The sequence below is a fragment of the Ceratotherium simum genome, chromosome 5 (genome assembly GCF_057802395.1).
Source record: "Ceratotherium simum simum isolate JZ-2026a chromosome 5, ASM5780239v1, whole genome shotgun sequence".
Lineage (NCBI taxonomy): Eukaryota > Metazoa > Chordata > Mammalia > Perissodactyla > Rhinocerotidae > Ceratotherium > Ceratotherium simum.
Genome location: NC_141904.1, coordinates 2,903,747 through 2,926,756, shown reverse-complemented (window position 1 = coordinate 2,926,756; position 23,010 = coordinate 2,903,747). Strand labels below are relative to the sequence as shown.

At 42.7% G+C, this 23,010-nt stretch overlaps 1 protein-coding gene across 10 annotated transcripts in view; it reads left to right on the top strand.

Annotated features, from left to right (window-relative positions):
- Positions 1-23,010, top strand: part of MBNL1 (muscleblind like splicing regulator 1) — a 195,347-nt gene that overhangs the window by 6,034 nt on the left and 166,303 nt on the right. For 3 of the 10 annotated variants that reach the window (XM_087430375.1, XM_087430373.1, XM_087430372.1), the window contains exon 1: positions 16,108-16,289. The exons of 2 other annotated variants lie outside the window; for them this stretch is intronic. In XM_087430375.1, coding sequence (XP_087286501.1) covers positions 16,281-16,289 — 9 coding nt within the window. In that variant the 5' untranslated portion in view covers positions 16,108-16,280. Of the gene's footprint in view, positions 1-16,106; positions 16,290-16,446; positions 16,914-23,010 lie in introns of those variants that run through there. 5 more of the 10 variants (XM_087430371.1, XM_087430369.1, XM_087430374.1 and 2 more) reach the window with 4 other exon arrangements.

Sequence of the window (23,010 nt, the reverse complement as noted above, 5' to 3'; positions counted from 1 at the left end):
TAAGAAAATAAATATCTGTGGTACTTGGTCAACCTTATGAATTTACTATTCCAGAGGATTTTTTTCAAGTTAAATATGCATATATTATCATATTTACAGAAAAGTTATTAGATAAGGAAAAAAGCAACCATGAATTTGTGTAGTCCTTCAGCACTGGGAAAAATTCTCACCCTTTTGTGTGTGATTTTAGAATGTTCTTGCCCCAGCATGGCCCCATATTCTACTCCAGTACTTATAATTATGAATGCATTTCAATATTTGTAGTAGCAAGAGAAAGTGGGTTGGCATCAAAAGATTCATTTTCAGTTTACATTCTGTCACTTTCTGACTGTGGATCTTGCGTAAGTTACTTCTCTTCTCTCTCCAGATATCTAGTCCCATAACTTTACATTTTAAAAAATCCGCCCCTGGGAGCCGGCCCCGCGATGTAGCGGTTAAGTGCGCGTGCTCCGCTGCTGGGGCCCGGGTTCGGATCCCGGGCGCGCACCGACGCACCGCTTGTCAGGCCATGCTGTGGCCGTGTCCCATGTAAAGAGGAGGAAGATGGGCACAGATGTTAGCCCAGGGCCAGTCTTCCTCAGCAAAAAGAGGAGGATTGGAATGGGTGTTAGCTCAGAGCTGATCTTCCTCACAAAAAAAAAAAAAAATCCATACCTCTTTAACTTTCTGCCAACTTCTAGACTCATGCCTCAAAGTGATCATTAAACCTCTTCACTCAGATGTTAACAGGCATTTCAAAGTCAACATGTCCAAAATGAAACTCCTCGTCGCCCTCCCTTCTCCGCTCCATCCCCAAGCTTCTTCGGTCAGTACGAGGCACCATCTTACACCCAGTTCCCTGGGTCAAAAGCACGACTGATTTCTTTTTTTCCCTCACCCATATCCTACTTATCAGCAAGTCTGTCAATATATTTTTCCAAAATAAGTCCCAACGCTGACCAGGCTCACCCCTCCACCATCCTGAGCACAGTGTGAGACACTGTCATCTCTGTTCTAAGAAATTTTTCTTTTTCTACCCTTGCATCCCTCTCAGCATGACCTTTTAAAATATAAATCAAATCATGTGACTCCCCGCTCAAAATTCTTCAATGATTTCCCATTTTATTTGGGACGAAGTCAGAATTCCTCGCTCTAGCTCACGTATCTTGGCCTCTACCTGCACCCCGTCTCTCGCGTCCCGCCTCTCATCCCTGTTTCACCACGCTCTGGCTCCACTCCTCCTTTCCCCTCGGGCATCCTAACCTCATCCCGGCTCAGGGACTTTGCACAGGCTCTTCCCTCTCTTCTCCTGGCATGTTCTTCCCACACATGTCACTGTGACACAATCCTTCTTTAGTCAGATCCCCGCTCAAATGTTCCTCCACAGGGATGCCTTCCAAGACTGACTACGCATTTTATTGTAGTGACCCTAACCCATCACTCTCTCTCCTTTTACCCCTTTTTAATTTTCTCAACAGCACTTAATACTACATACATTTTTCAGCTTTATTTCTTTATTCAATTATTGATTGTCTATTCCTCCCACTAGAAGGTAGGTTCCATGAGGGCAAGGATTTGGTCTGTTTTGTTCAGGCTCCATTCTCACAATCTAGAACAATGCTTGGAACATAGTAGGTACTCAAATAAATGATGATTAAGCAAAAGGCCTCAACATTTCTGAGCCTCATGTACAAATACAACAGGCATAATAGAAAATAACAGCTGTCCCCCAAGGTCGTCTGGGAGGCCTGGTTATGGTAGGGTTCTAAACTGCCTGGCAATTGTCAGGTGGGGACACTTCTGTTAACATTGAGTGGAAGGAACTGAAACCAAAAACTGGTCCCTGGAGGCAACAAATAGATCAAGAAGTTCTCTCTTTTCTGTGCTGGCTCTTTTCCACCGAGCTGACAGGAGCTGAGTTCACTGCGGCTGCCACTGGCCTCTTAGGATCCTGAGGGGCGATCACGCGGCCTTGCTTGCCCCTCTGCCTTTGCCCTTGCTCTGCCCTGTCCTCACCACCAAGAAAAACACTCTTCTTTGCCAATTGGGGTTCATTGCTTTCCTCAAGCCAGACGGAAGAGCCATCTCCCTCCAGAATCCTTTCCTGGTTAACCATCTGCCGGTGCTGGCTTCATAGAGTTCACATATTGTTGTGTAATTATTTCCTGGTTCTATTTCTGGTCTTGAAGTGGATTATAAAGCTAATCTAGGAAAACTGTGGGCTTTTTTGTTCATCCAAAAGTTTAAGGTTATAAGCATATGACTTGATTCTTGAGATTATTAGGCCCTAAATGATGATAATGATAATGCTGATGATGATAATGGTAGCTTTATTACTACATTTTTAATATCTTTTTTACTACTATTGCATGTCATTTTTCTAGTACCATTTTTTAAATACCGTTGTATGTCAGGCACTTCACATGATTAACTGATTTAATACTCTCACCAACCCTGTGAAATAAATCCTATTACTCCCATTTTACAGATTTAAGAAACAAAAAAGAAAGGTTCAGAGAGAAAGGTAGCTTGTTAATGGTCACAGAACTGAGGCTGGATCTTTATCATGTTGTTAAATGGCCTCTATTCCTTGTTTACTGGGAAGCAAGGCAGGCACAGCTGTGGTTTGGATCCAGTTAGAAATTTATGTATTGAACGGTGCAGCCCCTGCCTCAGAAACCTTACAATCTAGTATGGGAAATATTAAAAGAAGTGGATTTCCAGCCACCATATGAAAAATATAAGGGGTCACCTGAGACATCAAAATAATTGGGAGTTATACTTCTGGGTGCAGTGATAGCACAAGGCTCCTTGGAGGAAAAAGCTTTAAAGCTGAACTAGCAACATTTTCATTAGGTGGAAAAGAATTGGGATAATAAATTTTTGGAAAATTTCAGAGAACTGAAAAAATATTTTAATATTACATAAATGTAATGTTGAGCCAGTTTTTTTTTTTTTTTTTCTGTTCTACGTTCATACTGTAGGAGGTATTTGGTGACCCTGACTGTGTGGTTCTTCTCAGGAAGTGGGTTATGTGAAGAGAGGATTTTAATTCTTGTGAGAAGCCTCTGTTTTCATTTTGAAGTGCATTTATTTATGTATTTATATACTAAGCATTGTGCACTGAGCACTGTTCTAGATGCTGGGTAGACAGTGATGGACAAGACCAAGTGTCTACCCTCAAGGAGCTGAACTTCAGTCTAGTGGGGAAAGACAATGAGTAAACCAGTAAACAAGTAAATCTTTAGAAAGGAAATTTCAGATGATTATTAGCAGCATGAGGACAATTCAGCAAAGTATAAGGATAGAGAGACAGAGAGGGAAACGTCTTTACCTAGCTGGCCTCCGGAGGGACCTCCCCGAAATGATAATATTTACCATTACACTGGGACAAGTGGCCCAAGAAGAGTGATGGGCAAGTACAGAGGCAGGACTGAGCTAGGCATGTCTGAGAAGCAGAAAGGAGGAGCCCAGTTCTCAGCGAGTAGTGCGAAGTGAAGCTAAGGAGCCGAGGGCCAGGTCACCCAGGTTGTTGGCCAAGGAAAGGAGTTGTACGTTGTGAGTAAATATTTGCAAGGACATGCACACACGTGGACTGGGGAAAAGAGTGCAATGAATGAGCAGGTCATTATCTGTGCCTGACATAGACCAGGAAAAACTCTTGTTGGAAGAGAAGCAGGAATTACCTCATAGGTCAAAAGCATTCTTAGGAGATAAATTATTATATTTAGATAAATTTCAGGTAAACTGTTTGCCTTCGGAGGTTAACTACATTTTCTTGCCTTTTCATTTCCATAATAGTTGTGGGTTTGATAAAAGTGAAAAGGGCTCAAATGTTATTTAAATTTGTCAACTTAAGATTTTTCAGCAAAATTCCTATGGAATAATTGACCCTAATCATGGCCCTTAAAGACAGGTACACTGATGTCTGGTAATGGGGTCATCAGGCGCCCCAGTTTCCACATGGATGTGAAGCAGAAAAGACTAGAGAAGAGAGTGCGCTCCAGTCCCTGGAGACAACAGATGTTCCCTTTTTCTTTCTTCCCCAATCCCAGCACCAGTGACGGTAGGGACCCTTGCAGCATCAACCTGTCCCTCTTATAGTAGCAGTAACTTACTTTGCATTTGCCACAGTAATTATAAACTTCCTCTGATTTATTTTTACCATCTCAAGAGATCTAAATGACCCAATTATTACCTTTTAAACCCCAGAGTTAGTTGCACACAACTTTTAGGGGGAGTTGGGAGGTTGAGTGTGATTTGGGAAAGGCATATAAGTAGCTTACTGAGAAGGACGTATTCTTTTTTTTTTTAATTGGGTAAAGAGACTCAGTACCTATTAGTTAGGGACCACAAGAACAAATGTTGCCCCCCTATACTTAAGAAGCTAATGATTTCTTCTATTGCTGGTTTGGGTTAAGAGCTAACAATGAAGAAAATCTACTAGTGGGCTTGAACTGAGTGTGTGCTAGCAGGGCGACAGTGGGTGGGGTGGAGAGGAACACAATCGTAATTTCCCCAAGGCAGGCAGACACGGTATTGTAGGAGCTCCCGACAATGCCCAAATGGAAGCCCATTATGCTCCTGGTATTGGGAAGTGTGGAGCGGTCCAGATGCCTTATGTGCTATTCAAGCGATACGGTCCCTCCTATCACATAAATATGTGGGTATAATGACTCACCAGATTATCGGATTATTGCAAAGTGTGAGATGGTGTGTCATTTCCAAGTGCACGTGTGTGAGAGAATAGATGCATGAATATCTGCAATGTGTGAATATTAGAGAACACTCCGGAAACATGAAGCCACTCTGACCTGCTGGTTTCTATAGGTGGGGAGATTAACCAAGAAGCACAGCTATTGAAAGCGTGCAGTAGCAGGTTTTCTGCAGTAAGAGTAGCACACACTTGCTGACATGAACTAGGTTCAGGAGGAGAGCATAGAATGCCCACGAGGGCTTGGAGCATGACTATTTACTGAACTTGGGCTGATGATGCCCTCCAGAATTGGATGCTGAGGATGCCTTCTTCCCAGCCAAGCGGCTGCTCCGCCTGCCTTATTTGGCGTTGTTCCTCTGGTTGGTGGCCCATCGTGTTGGAAAAGAATCTCTTTCAACAGTGTAAATGTTCCCCTTTCTATAGGTGATGTCGTCATTCCTATGGCCCAAGTGTTTGTTACTAAATAATACTTAGCAACACATAACCATTAGTTTCTCCTCTTAGAGTCTGAGCGTGTTTGTTCTGATGGAGTAGAGAACGTTCTTCAGGGAGGTAGGAGTAAAAGCTGAGAAAAGGGAAGCTATGTCTGGAAGGCATTGACTTGTTACTTAAAAGAATCAAGAAGACAAGTAAATTTTATCCTGTGGCAACTGCTCTGGTTGGGTTTAAAAGAAATTCACATATGGCTCCAAAGGAAGTGGTTTCCATGCAACCATGCCTCATATACGCTTTTTCCAGTGGTCGATGCCTAGTGCTTGGCTGGGCTTGTCCTTCCCACGTCTTTCCTTGTAAAGTAGGAGGGGAAAGTCACACATAAGAAAGCTGTGCCGGCCAATTAAGAGCGACGCTTCTCAAGTGCCTGTTTACCATTCCAGGGAACGTCTGGGATTCCCTTTTAATTACATCCTACCTGTCTATTCAAAAACTGTAAGAGGATCTGTCTTTTATCTTCTGAAAAATAGCTATAAATTTCTTAAAGTTGCAATTTGATTTTAATCCACATATTCTAAAGAGACCTGAAGTTTAACACAAGCTTATTTTGTAAATACTCTTGATTTTTAAGTTCATAATTTCTCTCCATTTTAAATAATAACAACAGCTATAATTTATCAAAGGCCTGTCCTAGGTTAGATTAGTTCTCGTGAAGTCATTCATCATCATAATTCTATGACTTAGATGTTTTAAATTTGCAGGAAACTGAGACGTGGAGAGACTGTCTGGAATCTCGTGCCTAAGAACAGACTCTAAAGATTGTCTTCATTTCACAGGGGCCAAGGCCATGGGCAGACCATCAGCCTTTGAAATAACACTGCCTGAGTCTTCTCAAAAGTGTGGTGCATCCTCAGGCCACTGTCCTGAGTTGGCGGGGCAGGTGGGAACGCCCCGTTGCCGAGAGCAGCCACAACCAGGGCAGAAGGGCCAGGTCGCAGCAGCCGTGACTCTGGCCCGTGGAAACTGGCCCATGTGTCTTATTTGGCGTGTGTGTACCTGTTGCCAATAACCCCACAGGAGACAGTGTTTTCCCCCTAGTCACTCAGCACTTAAGTCATAAAGGAAATAGGTTTACTTCAGTTGGCTGCTTCTTCCAGCATGGTGAAGAAAATGTCCAAAGTTGGGCCAAGAATCATCCATGTGCTCTCTTTTATGAATAACTAATTCTGGCTGCCTCATATAAATTGGATATTTTGTGCCAAATATGCCCTTTTCCACAAGTTCTAGTCCAGCCTAACAAAGTTAACACCTCCCAGGGCACATGTAGAGTTCTCGGTATTGAGGGACACTGGCAAACCATTTACAGCTTCTTCTAAGACAAACCTACCAGAACTTTGTAAGAATAAACAGATTTCAACGTCCTCACCAAGGGAAAACTGCCCTGGCTAAGTGTGTAATTTAGACTATCTTTAGAGAGAACGCCTTCACGAAAAGAGAGGCCTAGACTGGCCAGCCTCTATTATGCAGTTAGCTTTTTCTTTCCTTAGTTGTAAAGACTAAATGACAGGTAGGAAAGTGCTTTTGCAGGAACGTGGGAGTCGTGAAGCTGCAGAAGGAAGTGACACTGTGCATGGGAGTAAGCACGTGGGTAGGAGTTATAGACTACTGCTCTTCTGCTCGTCTAGAATAATCACACACAAACATCTTTACAGTGGCACCCGAACAGAATCAATAAACTCCTATTAAAGGCACTTGATATGTTATTTAAAATAAGCACATGTTACCTTTTATATCTAGGAACAGAAAAAAAAAAATTTACATCCGGGAACAAAGATTAAAAAAGAGCCTTGAACTTTGACAAAACAAGAGATAATACAATTGGATTTCTGCATAGTAATTCAAAAGCGGACATGCTGTACTCTCTGAAGGTACAGGAGAGAAGCTGGCTTTGTCTGTAGCTGTCACAGCCTTAAAAGATTAAACACAGGAAATGAATGAAAGTAAAGACCAAAGAATACAGCACGGGTGGAGTAGTAATGATCGGTCAGAGTTCTTCAGACTTTGCCCTCGGGGCTGCATGGAGGACACCCTGCAGCTTACAGAAATCAAGTCAGTGTCACGCAGCCAGCAGTAGAATTCTGTGTCACAGATGAAGAGGAATTCTGGCAGTATAGATATGTAGCCTAGGTCCTGTGATGGCTCTCACGTGGCTGTAATTCCAGACATTTGAATTATATGAAGAAAAGGGGAGACCATAAAAATGATGATAATTGTCTACCTTTTGAGCTTAGATTCACCTGCTTACGCTCTCGGTCTTCTCTTTCACTACACTTTGTACATTTGCATTATTTACTTAGTGGGTTATGATTATTTACTCTCTCATATCTATTGTCCCTGCTGGACTGTATGTTTAAAGAAGCTTGAGGTCTAGTTTCACTCACCCTTTGGCCTCGGATTCTAGGAAAGGCCGGAATTATGGCAGGTACTCAGGGACTGTTTGTGGACGGGAGCAAAGACACTTAAGAGTAAAAACGCGGCAGTTACTGATAAGCTGGTAAAGTTTGGAAAGGGAAAAGTATGTCCAAAATTGTCTAAAAATACATTCATTCCTGGGGAGGCTAGATGGGATGAGGTCCTGTCAGCAGTTACTCATTGCTCAGCCTGTAGCAGAAATATGGACATTCAGATCCCTCCAGGTGGGGCACGGAGGGTCACTCGGACCGATGGCACACTCACAAAGACCATAAATTAAGACTTCCAACATTACCTGCAAATGAGGTGCAAATGAAAAATGCCCTATTAATTTATTGGTATTTATGATTTAACTATCTTACTTTGTTGAATAAATTTATAAAATATACTAAAATTTGCAAAAGACTTTTTATCTCCAAAAAAGTCATATATATATATACACACACACATTACATATATATACACATTATATATATATATAAAGATATATTCTATAGTCTGATATAAACAAATCCAAAAGGAAGTGCCCCAGGACACTCCTGATCTCTCAGAGGCCCTGAAGTCATTCTCAAGGGGCACCCGTGATCACAATTTCTTAGAAAGAGGCAGGGTACAGGATTTTAAGCGAACAGCAGCCTAAGCCTTATGGGCATATGTAGGATTGTCCTCTGTGTGGGCTTGACTGTCTAGTTTGTTTTTAAGCCCATAGGCCAACGATGCTTACCTGGTGTAAAGTGAGATGTAGTTTGGTTGCCTAAGAGGCACCATGTCCAACCAGGTGCATGACAAAGGGGCACCACCATCTTGGCTCCCCAGAACCCGTCCTGACTCCCACATTTCTAGATGCTTATGGGCTGTTTACTGAAACTTAACTCTGAGACAGAGTTTCCTGTAGAGAATACTGTTTCTATTGAGCCAAATAAACTTTACTTGCCAAAGGGATAAAATGGGGCAGGTCAATGGATTGTCACTTATTCTGGGAAATTTCATTTCCTAAATCTAGCTCAGTGGTAGGAAACCTCGTCTGCACACTGGAATCACCTGAGAAACCTTAAAGAAAACATTGATGCTGGGGTACCACTCCCCAAAATTCGGATTTAATTGATCTGGGTTGCACTGTATCGATCCCAAATGCCGCCTTTGTGAAGAACCACGGCCCTAGTTTTATCCCGTTTCTAGGATGGGCTCGTAAATGCCATTTCATGTGCCTCTTGTGAGGGTTCACGGAGATAATATGTGACATCAGAGTCTCCAACATTTCTGAATTCACCGGTGTCCCCTCTTCCTTTATTTCAGGAGGGGAAATAGAAAGGGGAAGATGTTGGTGTGGGCGTCTGGGAAAGTGGGGAGAAGGGATCCGTCCTCAGAGCCATCCAGGTTCTCCCAATTAGCGGTTCATTAGGGTTAACAAGCTGTCCTTTGTCAAAGCAAACACTTTTGAAGGATTAAGCCTCATTCCTGCCTTGGTGTGAATGACTTTAATCAGATAATCTCCTATCGCCCAGTCGAGGCTTTGTTACTGAAGGTCTGGGGGAGAGGGAGAGTGGAGAGGCCAGTCTGGGATTCCCTGAGGGCAGGGCGAGGAGGCTGGCTGTCTGGGAGCCCCAGGGTCTGGGAACTAGAATCACTTAGGAGGCTAATGGCGGCGTGAAAATAAGAAAAAAAAACTTGCTCCTCACATTGCTGGCACTGTAATTTGTTAAAATGTTCAGGTGACCTAAGTCACTTGGCCCTTCCTGACTTTTTTGTGTCTTTCTTTTTGCCATGAAGCACTTAACACGTGCCAGGTAATTTAACCACTTGCCGGCTGCTTGGGAGTCAGTGAGGAGCAAGGCTGGGCCCAACCCTACCCTCCTTGCCATCTGCTGGGCACACGGTGGGCACTCAGTGTTTGTTGGATTTAATTGAATGGTTTCACTTGCTACACTCTTTTCCAAATGTGGGGGTTTTTTTTCCAGTTTTTTTCTGTGCCCACCAAGTAGACTAGACTGTGAGCACCTTAAAGAGGTCCCAATACGTATCCCCAGTGCCAAGCACGGCTCTTGGCACATAGTCGGTGCTCAGTAAATATTTGTTAAATGAATTAAAGAGCAATAGCCAGCATACTGACGCCTACATGAAGATATTGGAATTACTTTATGACTATACTGCTCAGTTCCCACACCGCTGGATAAGGCAAAGAGGGGAAAAGAGAAAAAGATGCTCCCACCATTTACTAACGTGACAAAAGTTGTTCTTATTCAAAAGTCCCTTTAGGACATCCCTTGACACATGGTCTGAGATAATTTCAAGAAACAGAGAGGGAAGAAGGAATAAGGGGGGGCGACAAAAGATCCAGAGAGAGAGACCCCACACAATGGACTGAAAGGAGAGGGATGTGGACTATCAGAGAAGCCAGAAGGAAGGAACTTCCAACGCACAATGAGGAGAGAGATACAGCAGACAGTTAGGAAGAGAAAACTCAGCCGTGCCTCTGGCGTTTGCAAACACTTCTTTGCATTTAGGAACAAATGAGGCAATGGCCATATTTTTCTGCTGCTTTCTCTACAGGGAACAGAGTTAATATGTAGAAATGTCTGGATTATAGTACATAAGATAGTTACACTATAACATTTATGCTGTAAGATCTATTAGATACTATTTTTACAAGATTACAAGGGGATTCTGGGCTAAGCCACAACACACAATTTTATGAGATGGTAGAAAGTGTTTCATGATATTCCCTGTAACTGTATATCCTAAGCATCCATAGGTAATATGGCCGATCTGACCTTCTGGCTACCTGTTTCATCTTCATTTTTTAACTGTTTTGTTTATTAAAGGACCATGACTGTCTACTTTCTTTTCCTTAATGACAGTCCATATTAGAAGACATGTGTCTATCCCAGGTAGAGTGTTCAGAGATACATTGCAGGTTAGACCCAGGAGTTCTGGATCTGGAACACAGGCTGTGAGACACCACACTGTGGGGCAGGAGGCCTGGCTCCTTACAGGCTGTGAGGTTTCAGTCAAGGGTTAATGCTCCAGATTCCATTACCTCATGCCATAAATGAGGATGATAATGAATGACATGGGAGATGTCATTTGTTTTATAAAGTTATACTATGAGATTAAGTGGGAAAAAAACAGAACACAAAATAGCATATATAGTACAATATCAACTATGTCAAAAACGTGTTGAGAAAACCCTGGAAAGAAATAAACTGTAACATAACCGGTGACTATCTCTGGGAATTGGAATAACTGCTGATTTTTTTGTAGGAATATTCTATCTTCAGTAATTTTGAGTTTTCTATACTGTGTTGACTTCAGGAAAGAAATAAATCTCCTCCCCACACATGTATGTCACTTCCCTCAAGGCACGGAGGTGGTCATCCTATGGGTCCTGTTCGGCTCTGAGATGTAAGATTCTAACAATTACTGCATCTCACTGCGAAGAGTCTTCAGCCAAGCCTCTTTCTTCACCAGGCCTTCAGCCCTTGGCTGCCCCTGCCCTCCTGGCCAGGGCCCACCCTTCTGGCACTTCCCGCCTTCTGTTCTGAGATGAGACCGTTAGCCTCCACACAGCAGCCAAGAGTAATCTAGTTATACCTGTGAATGCAAATCTGGTTCCTGTGCCAACCCCACCTCCACCCTCCCCCCCTCATCCAAGCAGACACTTCAGTGGTCCCCACTGACTGCAGCTTTACATTTGAGTCTGATGAATTTGATGAAGACTGTTTCTCTCATGTGACTGTAAGCTCCTTGAGGTTAGGTGTCCTCTTGGTTTTTGTTCACTGTTGCATTTCCAGCCCTGGCAAGGACTCAGGATGCAAGACTCCGAACCCGCACTTCTCACTGCTTTGAATGATCTTCCCCAGATACCCCACTTCCTGGAGGGTTCTGCCTCTCTCCAGATCCCTGACCATCCTGCCCTCCTCAGCCTGCTTTCTTTTACTTCACAGCGCTTATCTCCATCTGAAATTGTCCCTGTTTATCTTTTTCTTTATATTTGTCCTTTGCTTGTTTAGTGCCTGTCTCCCGTAGCCAACTGTACACTCCTCGAGGGAAGCGACTGGGCTGTGCTGTTCATTTCTGTACCACAGCCTCTGGAACAGGACTTAGCACGATGGATGCCCCATGAACGTTTGTGAAGTGAATAGAGGCATTGTGTGAAAAGTGTTTTCTGTATGGAAAGAAGGAAGGAAGGATGGAAAAATGGAAATAATAAAAGAAGAAAAAAGGGAAGAAGGAAGAAAGAACTCTACAAGAAATCTCCTGTGGCTCTTCTTCACATGAAGCTTGAGGAACCCTTATGCCTGTGTTGGAGCTTCTTGTCGCCCCAGTGTCTTTAAGAAGAGCAATGAAAATGAATGGTCTGAGAGTCAGAAGACATTGATGTGGGTTCTGCTCTGCCATGGCGCCAGTGTACTTACCCAATGTTCTCTGCTCTAACAAGGGAACAGGGCCAGAATCTCCGACGTCCCACTCCCTACTACAATTCTGTGGTTCTAAACTTTTAATTCTGAAATGTATTTCCTTCTATTTCCCTATTGCCAGAGGCCAAAATAATGACATTGAAGATGTAGATTCAAGTTTTAGGTAAAACAGCTTAACTGAGAAATGCAGAATCAAATTAATATTTTAACTCAGTTTTAATCCTTATTAACATTTTAAGACAAATACATTGATTTTATATAATATTTTCACATTTGTGTGATTTATACATTAAGTAGTATATATATTAAATATATAATATGTTATATTACATATGTTATATATATATACAATATACGATAGAATATATATTATTTATATTTAAATACTGGGTATAATTTTAAAAACTTACTTGGCATGTTAAATATATAAAGGTCCTAGAAGGTAAACTAAATTCACCTAACTCTATCAAGTATATTTATTTATTCAGATACTTGAACAAGTTTGAATCCAGGCCAGGGAAGAGTGCCCCTCCCCTGCTGTGAAATTTAATGGAGATACATTTAATGCATCTGCTTAAAGTGGATTCTCTACACAAAAGTGTTTCCAACTCTTCATTGCCTTCCAGCAGGTTCTTCTCTTAACCATCTGTATTTAAACACGGACTAGAACACAAGGAACCCAAATTTGGGTCTCAGTTTTGACACTATCTTTCAATGGATTATTTTTATCCTGGTATAAAAAAAAAAAAGCATTCCTAGATCAGTGATTCAGGACCTTTTCATATTTCGATTTTTAAAAAGCATACCTCCTTGGGATATTTTCATTTAGATGAATTTTCCTCTTTTTTTTTGGCCAGAAAAGGCAAATTATATTTGGGAAGCAGTGAGAGCTTATTGAGCTATAAATGTGGTATGTAGAACAAGAAAGATACTCACAATCCACACACACACACACTCACACACTTACACAGGTGCCTTAAAGATGCCCATTTCAGTGAACAAGATAAATGCTATCACTTCCTTTATCTGTATTATTGGTAAACCAGATAGTTGATATTATCTCTAAAAACCATGTTCCTTAACTGTATTTCTATTGGGATTCATTGGTATAATTAAGACTGGAATGGTCTGGAACATTTTACGGACCTGCAGTGAACATTATTTCCTTTATCTGAAAATGTAGTTTTATTACATCTGAAATTGTTTTCTATAGTTTCCCTCTCCATCCACAACTGACCTTCTTTTTATACTTATGGATGCACTCACTCATGAACCTGTGGACTACGTCTACACTTCACAGAAGTCAGAGAAGCCATAATGCTCTCCTGGCACCCAGGGGATACCAATAGTATTCTAAATGAAGAACTGTTTATTTTTAATTACTATAATGATTTTTTTAATAATTTCCACAATTTGAAATGTGGTTAGAATGCCACCGGTAGTTGAAAGCTGGCAGCATGATTTAATATTTTAACATATGATCTGGTGTTTGTCACAGTGCTTCAAAATTCTAAACGTCATTATTCATGTTACAGTATTATCAATGATAATAAACAAAGCTAAACCAGTGACAGTGACAGTGACAGTGTTTTCTTAGCCACCCTTTTTTCCTTTATCTAATGTAAAATAACATTTTTTCTCTCTTCTTTGCCATTTACCAGGACGTTTATTCTACTGTTATTAACATTCGAGGGTCTTTCTCCTATTTCTTTGTGTTCTGTTCAGTGAAGTAGAAAATTTGTCTCAGTTTCAATTTCTCTTTTGTTCCCAGAACTTCCCCCCTCCTCCAGTGCTGAAGTGGAAAAATAATTTCCCCTCTTTCACCATACACAGGTTCAAAGTCCTGTTTTTCACCATGTTGCCTCAAATAGCGAATTGTCTAACCCACAAGAAAAAAGAACTCCAAAGCTGTAACTTGGAAGTCTACGAGGGTCTGATAACAAGAGAAAATAAATTCCTACCAGCAGTTCGCTGGACATTCTGGGGAGAGGCCATGGAAGCCAGCTAGGCCCCCACCTGCTGGCAGATGCACAGGTGGCCCCACTCAGAGGTCAGGGTCCATTGTCCTGGAGAAGGGGAAGCAAACTGAAGACATTAGAAGGCAAGTAGCAAACAATCCAGTAGGCTAAGCCAGGGCCTCGGAGTCTCCCAAGGCACCTCCCTTCCTCATTCCCGCGTGAGTCATGCTTCCAGTCTGTCCACACCCAGTCACCCTTCTTCTGTAGGCAGCCATCCCACACTCCCAGGCACCCTCAAGCTGCTGCCACAGGGTCTTTCTGAAATACAAGTCCAACCTCTGCTGATCCCCTGGCTGCGTCAACTAGTCTAGCTCATCGCAGTTTTCAGAGTCAAGTTGAGACTCCTTGGATCAACACAGACCTACTCTCAGCTCGTCTCCTGCCTGCCACTCTCCTGCACTTCTCCTTCCCTCATCTCTCACAGACAAACTAGGAGTCCTCCTATTTGCCACGGTCTTTACTCCACTCCACCTGGACTGGACTCCCTTTCCATCTTGCTAATTTCTACACACCTTTCAAGGCACCCATTAAAATAATTCCTCCAGGAAGCCTTCTGTGATTCTCCTTAGGGCCCCCTAGGGCTTGCCTCCACCATTTTAGCATTTATCCCTTAGGCTGAATTAATTGTTTTATTTGTCTCTTCCCTAGTAGAGGTATTATCCTTGAGGGTAGGGACTCTGTCTTATCCATTCTTGCATCTCTAGCATAGCAGGAACCCAAGGTAGTTGTTTGAAATGAATGCTGAATTAGAAGAAAGGAAGTCCTGGTACCTTGGGGTAGCTACTAACCGGCAGATAGAGAATGCCCATCCCTGTTCTCTGAGGAAGTGTCAGTGTCCTTTCAATTTGCTTCAACTGTGTGTGCACTTGGGTACTTTTCAATGATTAACACTGAGAGGTGGCACCATTTAACTAATTAATTTATTTGTTCTGGAAGGGAGCAGTGCACAACATTAACTCGGTGTTTTGTGGATCTAGCCAAGGGTCAGGAACTAACGCCTCTGGACGTATTCTTGTACTTCAGCACCTTTCACGCTGTTTTTCCTTCTCCTCCTTAAGCGGGCCCCACCCTCTTGAAGATAAAGTTGTAGTAAGGTTATCACATCGTATTCTAGCATTTTGTCCAAAATTGTGTTCAAAACATGGAACAACTGTTTCTAATTAGCATCATCATTGATCACGTTATGCAAATTCCTTAAACCCAGAGGAAATTCTGCCCCCAGATCTCCAAAACTTGATCACATCACGTTGGTCCAGGATTCTTTCCATTCAAAGTAAAGGCAAGTTACATCTTATAACACCCAGTGAATTGGGGCTCGGGGCTGCGGTTTCTTTTGCTCCAGCACTAATATGACTTATTTGCCTTGGAACATTCCAGTATTTCAGAAAATGAGACTTTATTTTTGAAGAAAGGGCTCTGCTTTCTATAGATCATATAAGGCAGAGCTGGGAAGAAAGGGGATTCTACATGCCACATGTTATCTACAAACTAGACGGAAGCTAGTCTGTGAGTGCTTGTGCCTGTGTGACACTCGGTTTTACTAAGGAATTCCAGAACTGTGGACACCCTGCTCCTCGAGAGACCCACACTGGCAGTCTCGCAGGTGTTTTTCCCGCCCGTGAACCGTCCAGGTTCAAAGACTGTGTGGCGCATTGCAAGGCGCAGCCCATGCGGTCCTACTGTTTCCTCCCGAGCCGAGCTGATCTCACCTTCAGGCTAACCTTGCCGGCCTCCCGCCGCGCCCCATCCACGGGCCTCCTTCTGTCCGCCCGGCTCGCGGGCAGAGCAGAGTCCCGCAGCAGGGGTGCGCCCGCTCGCCCCGCGGCTCGGGGTGCAGCGCCGAGCGTCCGGGCTGGACGATACCACCGCGCGGCGCGGGGATGCCTCCCCTCGCTCGCCGCCGACCGGCGGGCGGCCGCGGCCACCCCGGCCCCTGCGCGGCGAGGGCGAGGGCGCGGGCGGGGAGCAGCCTTCGCCGCGGGCGCCGCGCGCTCCGGGCCCGAGCGCGCCCGGCTTCCTGGGGGGCTGGGCCGCGGGGAGGGGCCGCGCACAGCAGCGGAAACCGCCCCGGCGAGCGGAGGCCGCGCCGGGCCGCCCAGTCCTCCCCCTGCAGCGGCGCGAGTTGTGGCGCGCACCATGCTCCCGTGACCGGGCCGACACGTTCCGTTTCGAATCGCGGGCCTCCGGGGTCATGGCTCCCCCCACGCCGCGGGCGCTCGGCCGGCAGTCGGGCCGCCTCTGAACATGCGAGAGGTGAGTGTCCCGGCGCGGGGCGGGCGCGCCCGCCGCCCCGCATTGTCCGCGCCCGCCGCCCGTCCGGCCGGGAGGAAGTGGGGCCGGGCCCGCTCGGGCGCAGGCGGGCTGGCCACGGCGCGGTCCCGGCGCGCGGCGTCGCCAGCGGCAGGGAGGCGGGAGGTGGCAGCTGCAGCCTCCCCGGGCTCTGCGGACACTGTCAGAGCCCAGCCGGCGTCCAGGGTGGCAGCCTGGGAGGAAGAGACAGAGAGAGGGGGGAGATGAAAGAAACAGGTGCGTGGAGAAGTACTTACAACTTAATGACCTTTGTCGGGGGCGGACGCGAGCCCATCGGAAGGGCGCCCCGGTTTCTCCCGGAGACCCCGCATCCCCGTCCCCGGGGCTGCCCTCCAGCCCGGTTTTCACCGGGGCCGAATACGTGCACGCAAAGGTTAATTCTCTGCCTGCTACCCATAAATTACGCATGACATGTTTAGCTGGGCTTCCTTATATGGAGAGTGCTGGATTTCAGTCCAGTTCGCCTTTTGCCAAGTTTACAGGGCGGAAGACGCCCTGCATGAGGGGAGAGGGCTCCGTTTTTTTTTCCATCGTTTTGTAGTGCGTCACTCAAAAACTGTAAGAAAAGTAAGTATAGACGCTCTCGGGGTGGAACCGCAGTTGGTTGGTTGAATTGCTTTCATGAAAGGCTGAAAAGAATGAGAAGTGTTGGTACTTGGCTTCTGGGTTTTAGACAAAAGCAGGACAAAAATGTATCCACCCCCCCCACCGCTTTTTTTTTTTTTAATGGAGCCGGAATCTGTTATTGGCAGCGATGTGTCATGTGAGAATACTTTGATTCCGGAGCCTGTAACACGAGCAGGTACCCGGTGGAGCCCCTGCTCGCCCCTCGCCGCGGTGCACAACGGCGCGGGTTGTGCGCGGGTCCTCGTGTTCCCAGTCTCTCCGGGGACCGGGACGGGGGTGCGCGGCTGCCGGGTTCTCTGGGGTGTTTCCGCGCAGCGTGCTTCCCTAGGATTAGGATGGAGTGAGAAGCTGCCAGAAAGGTGATCGCCACTGCCTTTACTCGGTGTGGCCACCGGCACAGGCACAACGATAGCAAATGGGTGGTAGCCCCTGCCACACTCGGAGGAATTTCTTAAACAAATTAATACCCCGAGAGAGAGAAGTCGTCATTAATGCCTTTGGATTTGCAGGCCCTCTGCAACGAGCTTTGAAATACTACACCCGCGGACGCCGTGTTCCTCCCTCCTGGGTCTGAACACAGCGTCTGTTTATACGCGGGGTATTTAGCCCATAACTGTTCTATACCGGCGTGAGTGAGCCGCTCCGTGTTATCTGGGGGGGTTCCCCAGAGCATCGGAGTTTCTCCTTGTCTTGCTGTTGAGATAAAATATTATCACCGAGACAAGTTAAAATGAAGGTTCAGCGTCGGTAAAATTCATCCTAAGAACATTTAACCCAATACTTAGAAGGTCTTAGATGTAGTTAGGGCCAGAGACGCTGAATAAAGTTATTTTGTAGCCTGAGAAAGCACATTGTTGTCACTTGTATCTTTGCTTTCTTCAAGTTGGGGACAACTACAGCTTCAAACTGTTTTTAGGAAACCTACAGGGTTCTGACTTGTATCCGTGCTGTGTGTTTCCATGAGGTGAAATGTTTTTGGATTATTGAGTTGTTACGCCTTCTTTCAAAACGTGGACATAGGTTCTAGTTTTATTTGCTTAATTAGGGGTTTCTTCACTGAGCACTACAGAAGTTGCCTTTTGTGTTTTAGGGAACAGGTTGGGTCAGCACCAGAAAACCTGTTCATCCATCCGTCTATAATTACAGTGTCACTTAAGACATAATAATCAGGTTTTATTATTACTAAGAGACTCAGAAAACCTCACATGTGCCTAGTTTAATTTTTTTCCTCAGGTAACTAAGAACAAATTTGTGTGCAGATACACATAGTGTGATACTCTGTGCAGCCTTGCCAGCAGAGAATTCATAGTGTTTTATGGTTTGAGATATTATTGCCTGTGTTTACATTTCCGCATTTGAGGCAAACTTAGACTCCAAGTTGAATTCATTAAATTTTGATTCCAACATTCTGTTCTTCCTCTGGGCACAGAATTCCTATGAAATGAAACACTGGGTTCTGTTCCAGAACAAGAACAGAATATCCCAAGCTTTCTCCTGGGGGGAAAAATAGTAAAATCGTATTTCTCATTGAGGAAGGATGTGTTACTTTATTATACAAAATTTCCTATCTTCATTATAAGCAAAAAAATTGCCCTTGCATTTATCATCGTCGCCTTATGTTAGACCTGTACTTGATCCATCTATTTGTGAAAACAGAGAGAGAAGAGCCTTGCTGCACTGTCTCGCTTTCTGCTTGGGGATAGAGGATGTGCAGACTAGAAAACGTCTCAGATCTTGCTTAGGAGAAGCTGAAAAGAAGAGGTGATTGGAGTTTCTTACCCTCTAAGAAAGAGGCATCAGGGTGGCTGGTAGATATGAGGGTCTGGGAGTGGAGGAAGGAAGTGAAATACATTCGTTCAAATGTTTGCTCAATATAAAATCCTAACAGCAATATCGATCAGAGAGGATGGTACCTAGGAAGATTTTAGAGCATATGGCCTTTTAGGCCAAAAAGCCTCATATTTTTGGAAATCTAGAATGTGCTGTGCAGCGCAGTAGCCACTAGCCCCATGTGGGTACTGAGCACTTGAAATGTGCCTTCTCTAGGTTGAGATTCTCTAGGTTGAGAGTAAAATACATACTGGGTTTTGAAAACTTTGTACGAAGGAAAGAATGTAAAACATCTAATTAATATTTTCATATTGATTATATGTTGTAATGGTAATACTTTGGATATGTTGGTTTCAATAGAATATATTGTTAGATTAATTTCACCTGTTTCTTTTTTAATGCGGCTACTGGAAAACTTAAAATCACAAATGTGGCTTGCGTTATATTTCTATTGGACAGTGCTGTTCTAGAATAAAGCAGGGAGGCAGTATTCTGGGAGAAAGCCTAAAGAGTTTGCTGGTCAAAACACAGTAAAATGGATTCTTATTTTTACAAGCTAAAGAAGTTTATTATACATAGAAATACCTTGTCTTTCTTATCCATTGTAACCAAAATTTGAGAAAACACACCAAACATCTATTTTTATTTCCTCAAAACTACTATTTAGTTTAGAGATTTAATGGTGAGGTAGTAATAACAGAGAAAGGGCTTATAATTAGGGGATGAGTCTTAACACCTCTCAAAGGCCAGAACAGAGTATGATTGCTAGTTAGGAGCATTCTAGAGACACTAGAGTTATCATTGTCCTGAAGTTACCAAACATAGACGAGTCACTAAAATTGATTTTAAAATAGAGTTTTCAGTAAATAGCAATTATCCTTAAATGCTTAATATGTGTTTTCCTTTGCTATGACTTTCCTTCCTTAGAAAATAAAAGCATCAAATCAGTCCAGACAAACTCCTGACCAAATGTTAATCACAGATTAATGAATGCAAGGAAATGAAAGATTTCCACCTGTAGGGAATAGGGCATTAGTTTGAATGTTAGGAAATGTAAAAATATGTTTCTGTGGTAATGTTATGGGCTTTGAAGAATTCCTATACATGGAGATGTTGTCTTTATAATTTGAACACATTCTTGAGAAAGCATCTGACTGGTAAACAGAGCACAATGGCGTAGGTCCTGGAAACATTCCTTCCAGATATTTTCATAACTGAAGTACATTTTGCCATGCACAGTGAGTGTGAAGCTGAAAAAATGCAGTTCCTTTCTATCCATATAAAGTATGCTTACTTTTATTTCCTTAAAGGATGCCAAAGATATAAAACAGGATGGATATAGTGGATTCCTTTTTTTGGAGGGGGCAGATTTTGTAGAGAACCTCAGAAGAGTTGCCTCCCGGCTTGGTGCCATCTTGATCTGTCCCCCACTATAGGAGGCATAACTGCTGTTAGTGTCAACGCGTGTGTGGAGCGTGAGGGGAACAATGATCCCCTTTGACTGTGTGTACTGTTTCTGATGAGTCATGGAGCATATTCACTGGTGGTTGGAGAATTATTGATTGATTGCAAAGCAGAGGATTCAAGAAGAGCTATTGACGTATGGCCTTAAATGTCTCTAGACATATTTTGTATTTTTAGGTTTGAGGTAGGGAAATTATTACAGCTATATCCTTGAAAAAACACTTAGCAAATACATGGTGGCAGTTTTCTACATATTATTATTAGTTTTTTAGTGATTCCAGTATATCTGTTTCAGGTAATTATTCATGTTTTCTGAGAGGCATCTTATCATAGGTGCCTATGACATCCATAAAAATGAAGGATCTTGGAAGGATTTATGGTAGAGTATTAGGCATTATGTATTTGGTACTTTTCCCACTATTTTTGAGATTTTACTCTAGGTTTCTGCGATTATCCTTTGTTAAAACAGTTCAGGATATAGTACTCTCAAGATGAAATGTAGTCGTACTGGACAGAGTGGAGAATTACTTTTCCACTGAGATCAATTATTTTAAAAAGGCAAAGATATTTCTGAAGTAAAGATTGTGCTTCAAATAGTGTATGTGCTCCAAAAGAAAAACTGTCATCTCTTTTGACATTGTTTTAAGTAATTGAGAGATCTATCTTTAGTTCTATCTACTATAGATCTTTAGATCTATCTACTATAGATCTATCTATAGTTGATAGGGTACATGCTCCCATGAAGTGTGGACACAATTTGTACGTGAGTGTATGTATGAAAATATAAGTTTTCCCAAAACAATGCCAATTTATTCAAATCATCTGAATATTAAATAACATCATATAATTAAAAAGAGTTGTGGTAAATACTGTGTAATCCAAAGGCTGATGTCCATGCAGATATCAACTCCATTCCAGTTGCTCTTTAGCTAAATTCACAAAATGAAGATATCTCTTCCTCCAAAGAATTTTTTTAAAAGTTATATTTAACACTGGGTTTTCTCTATATTTTCATTTTTAAAACAATTTTTGAGCTATTAATTAAGAATGAACTTGTTTTAAAGAGCTAACAAGAGTCTAGGATCATGGAAAAAAGTTTAATCATATGAAATAAACATTACATTGCTGCTTTGAGATACTATTTTATTTTGTGAAGTTGCCACGTCTTGTGGCAAAAATAGCAAGCCAGGACCAGTGAGATCCACCAAACTTAATCTAGATACACTGTGTCCTCAGAGAGGAGGCCGTCTGGTAGGGGCAGTGAGGCTTTTGAAAATAACTGTAAAGTAGGAAGTGGTGTTTCGTAAGCAATGGCTAAGTAACGTGGTATGGAAGTTCTTAAGGAAGAACTTAAGGATAAGGAAAGATAAATCTTAATGTAGCTCTGACCAATACATGACATAAAGGGAAGAGTCCTAATGCATAAATAATGGAAAACAGAACATATTCTTTATTTTTCAACCTTACAAAAATATTACTCTGTTAAAGCACTAGTAATTATATCTATTCAGTGATATTTCCATGTTTTTCATATGTTTGTATTTAACATCCAGACATAGGATTTTTCACATGTTCTAGTTCATTTGTCTAGTAGAAATAGATTTCCAAATGCCCTATACTAGAATATTGATAGCTTTCATCATTACTTTTCCTGTTGAATACCATAAAATATCAGCTTTTGAAGCCACCAAATAGTTACAAATGTATCAGGAAACTAAACTGGGTAACTGAGGTGAACAGTAGATATGGAAAATTTGCCCAAGAGAAAGCTTGGTTGAAGGTAAACTGGCATTTACAACAAGGTCGTTTGCTAAAAATCTATATATGAAAGTAGTGCAAATAAAATTAAAATATACCATAAAAGTAGTGATTTCATTTTGGGAAAAGAAATGTATAATACATAATGAACAGCCATGAGAGAAATATATGTTAGCAAGGAGATTTTAATTAGAAACAACAAGAGTATCCAATTTAATGTGATGTTGAATAAAAGCGAAGAAATAAAAACAGAAAGTGTAGCTGATGGTTTCAGACACCAGTAGAAGTTTCACAATTTTGTGGGTTTTCAAAAATAATTCATAAATATTTTAAGTACATAGTCTGTGGCAGACGTGGTAACATTGTCTCTAGTTTCCATACTTAAAATCCCTGCATACTAACATCTGTCCACAATGATTGTGACTGAAGAGACTCTTCCAGAAAATTCTAAAAAGTATGATAATAATAGTATATACAGTGGGAGTGTGAGGAAATATAAACAGTGAAAGACTACAGTTTAATAGTCAAAACACATCATAAGCATGTTAAATAGCAAGAATGCCAAAATAAGGCAGTAAGCAGTTCATATTCACGTTTAGAACATCATTAAAGACATTTTCTGAACTTGACGTAGTATTAGAACTTACAGGCCATTCACAGCTTATTATATCCAAAGATGTTAATCATATCCAACAATCTATTTCTCAGTATTGCTGATGATAGTAATAATGATACATTCACATTTTATTTGTGTCTGTCTTATCTGATTACAAGAAAAGAATTACCTTTGCAACGACCTTTTAGCACCCCTCTGGGTGGATAGCTCTATCCTGGTAGAAAGGTGGTGGTGGGGGAGGGGTCAGGTTAGGAGACAGACACAGAGAGTGAGGGGCAGAAGGCCTGCTGTTCGGGGGGAAGTGGGTGGGAAAAGCTCTGAGCATTGGCTGGCCTTGCAATTCAGTATTCTCCAATCAAAGACCCCTCA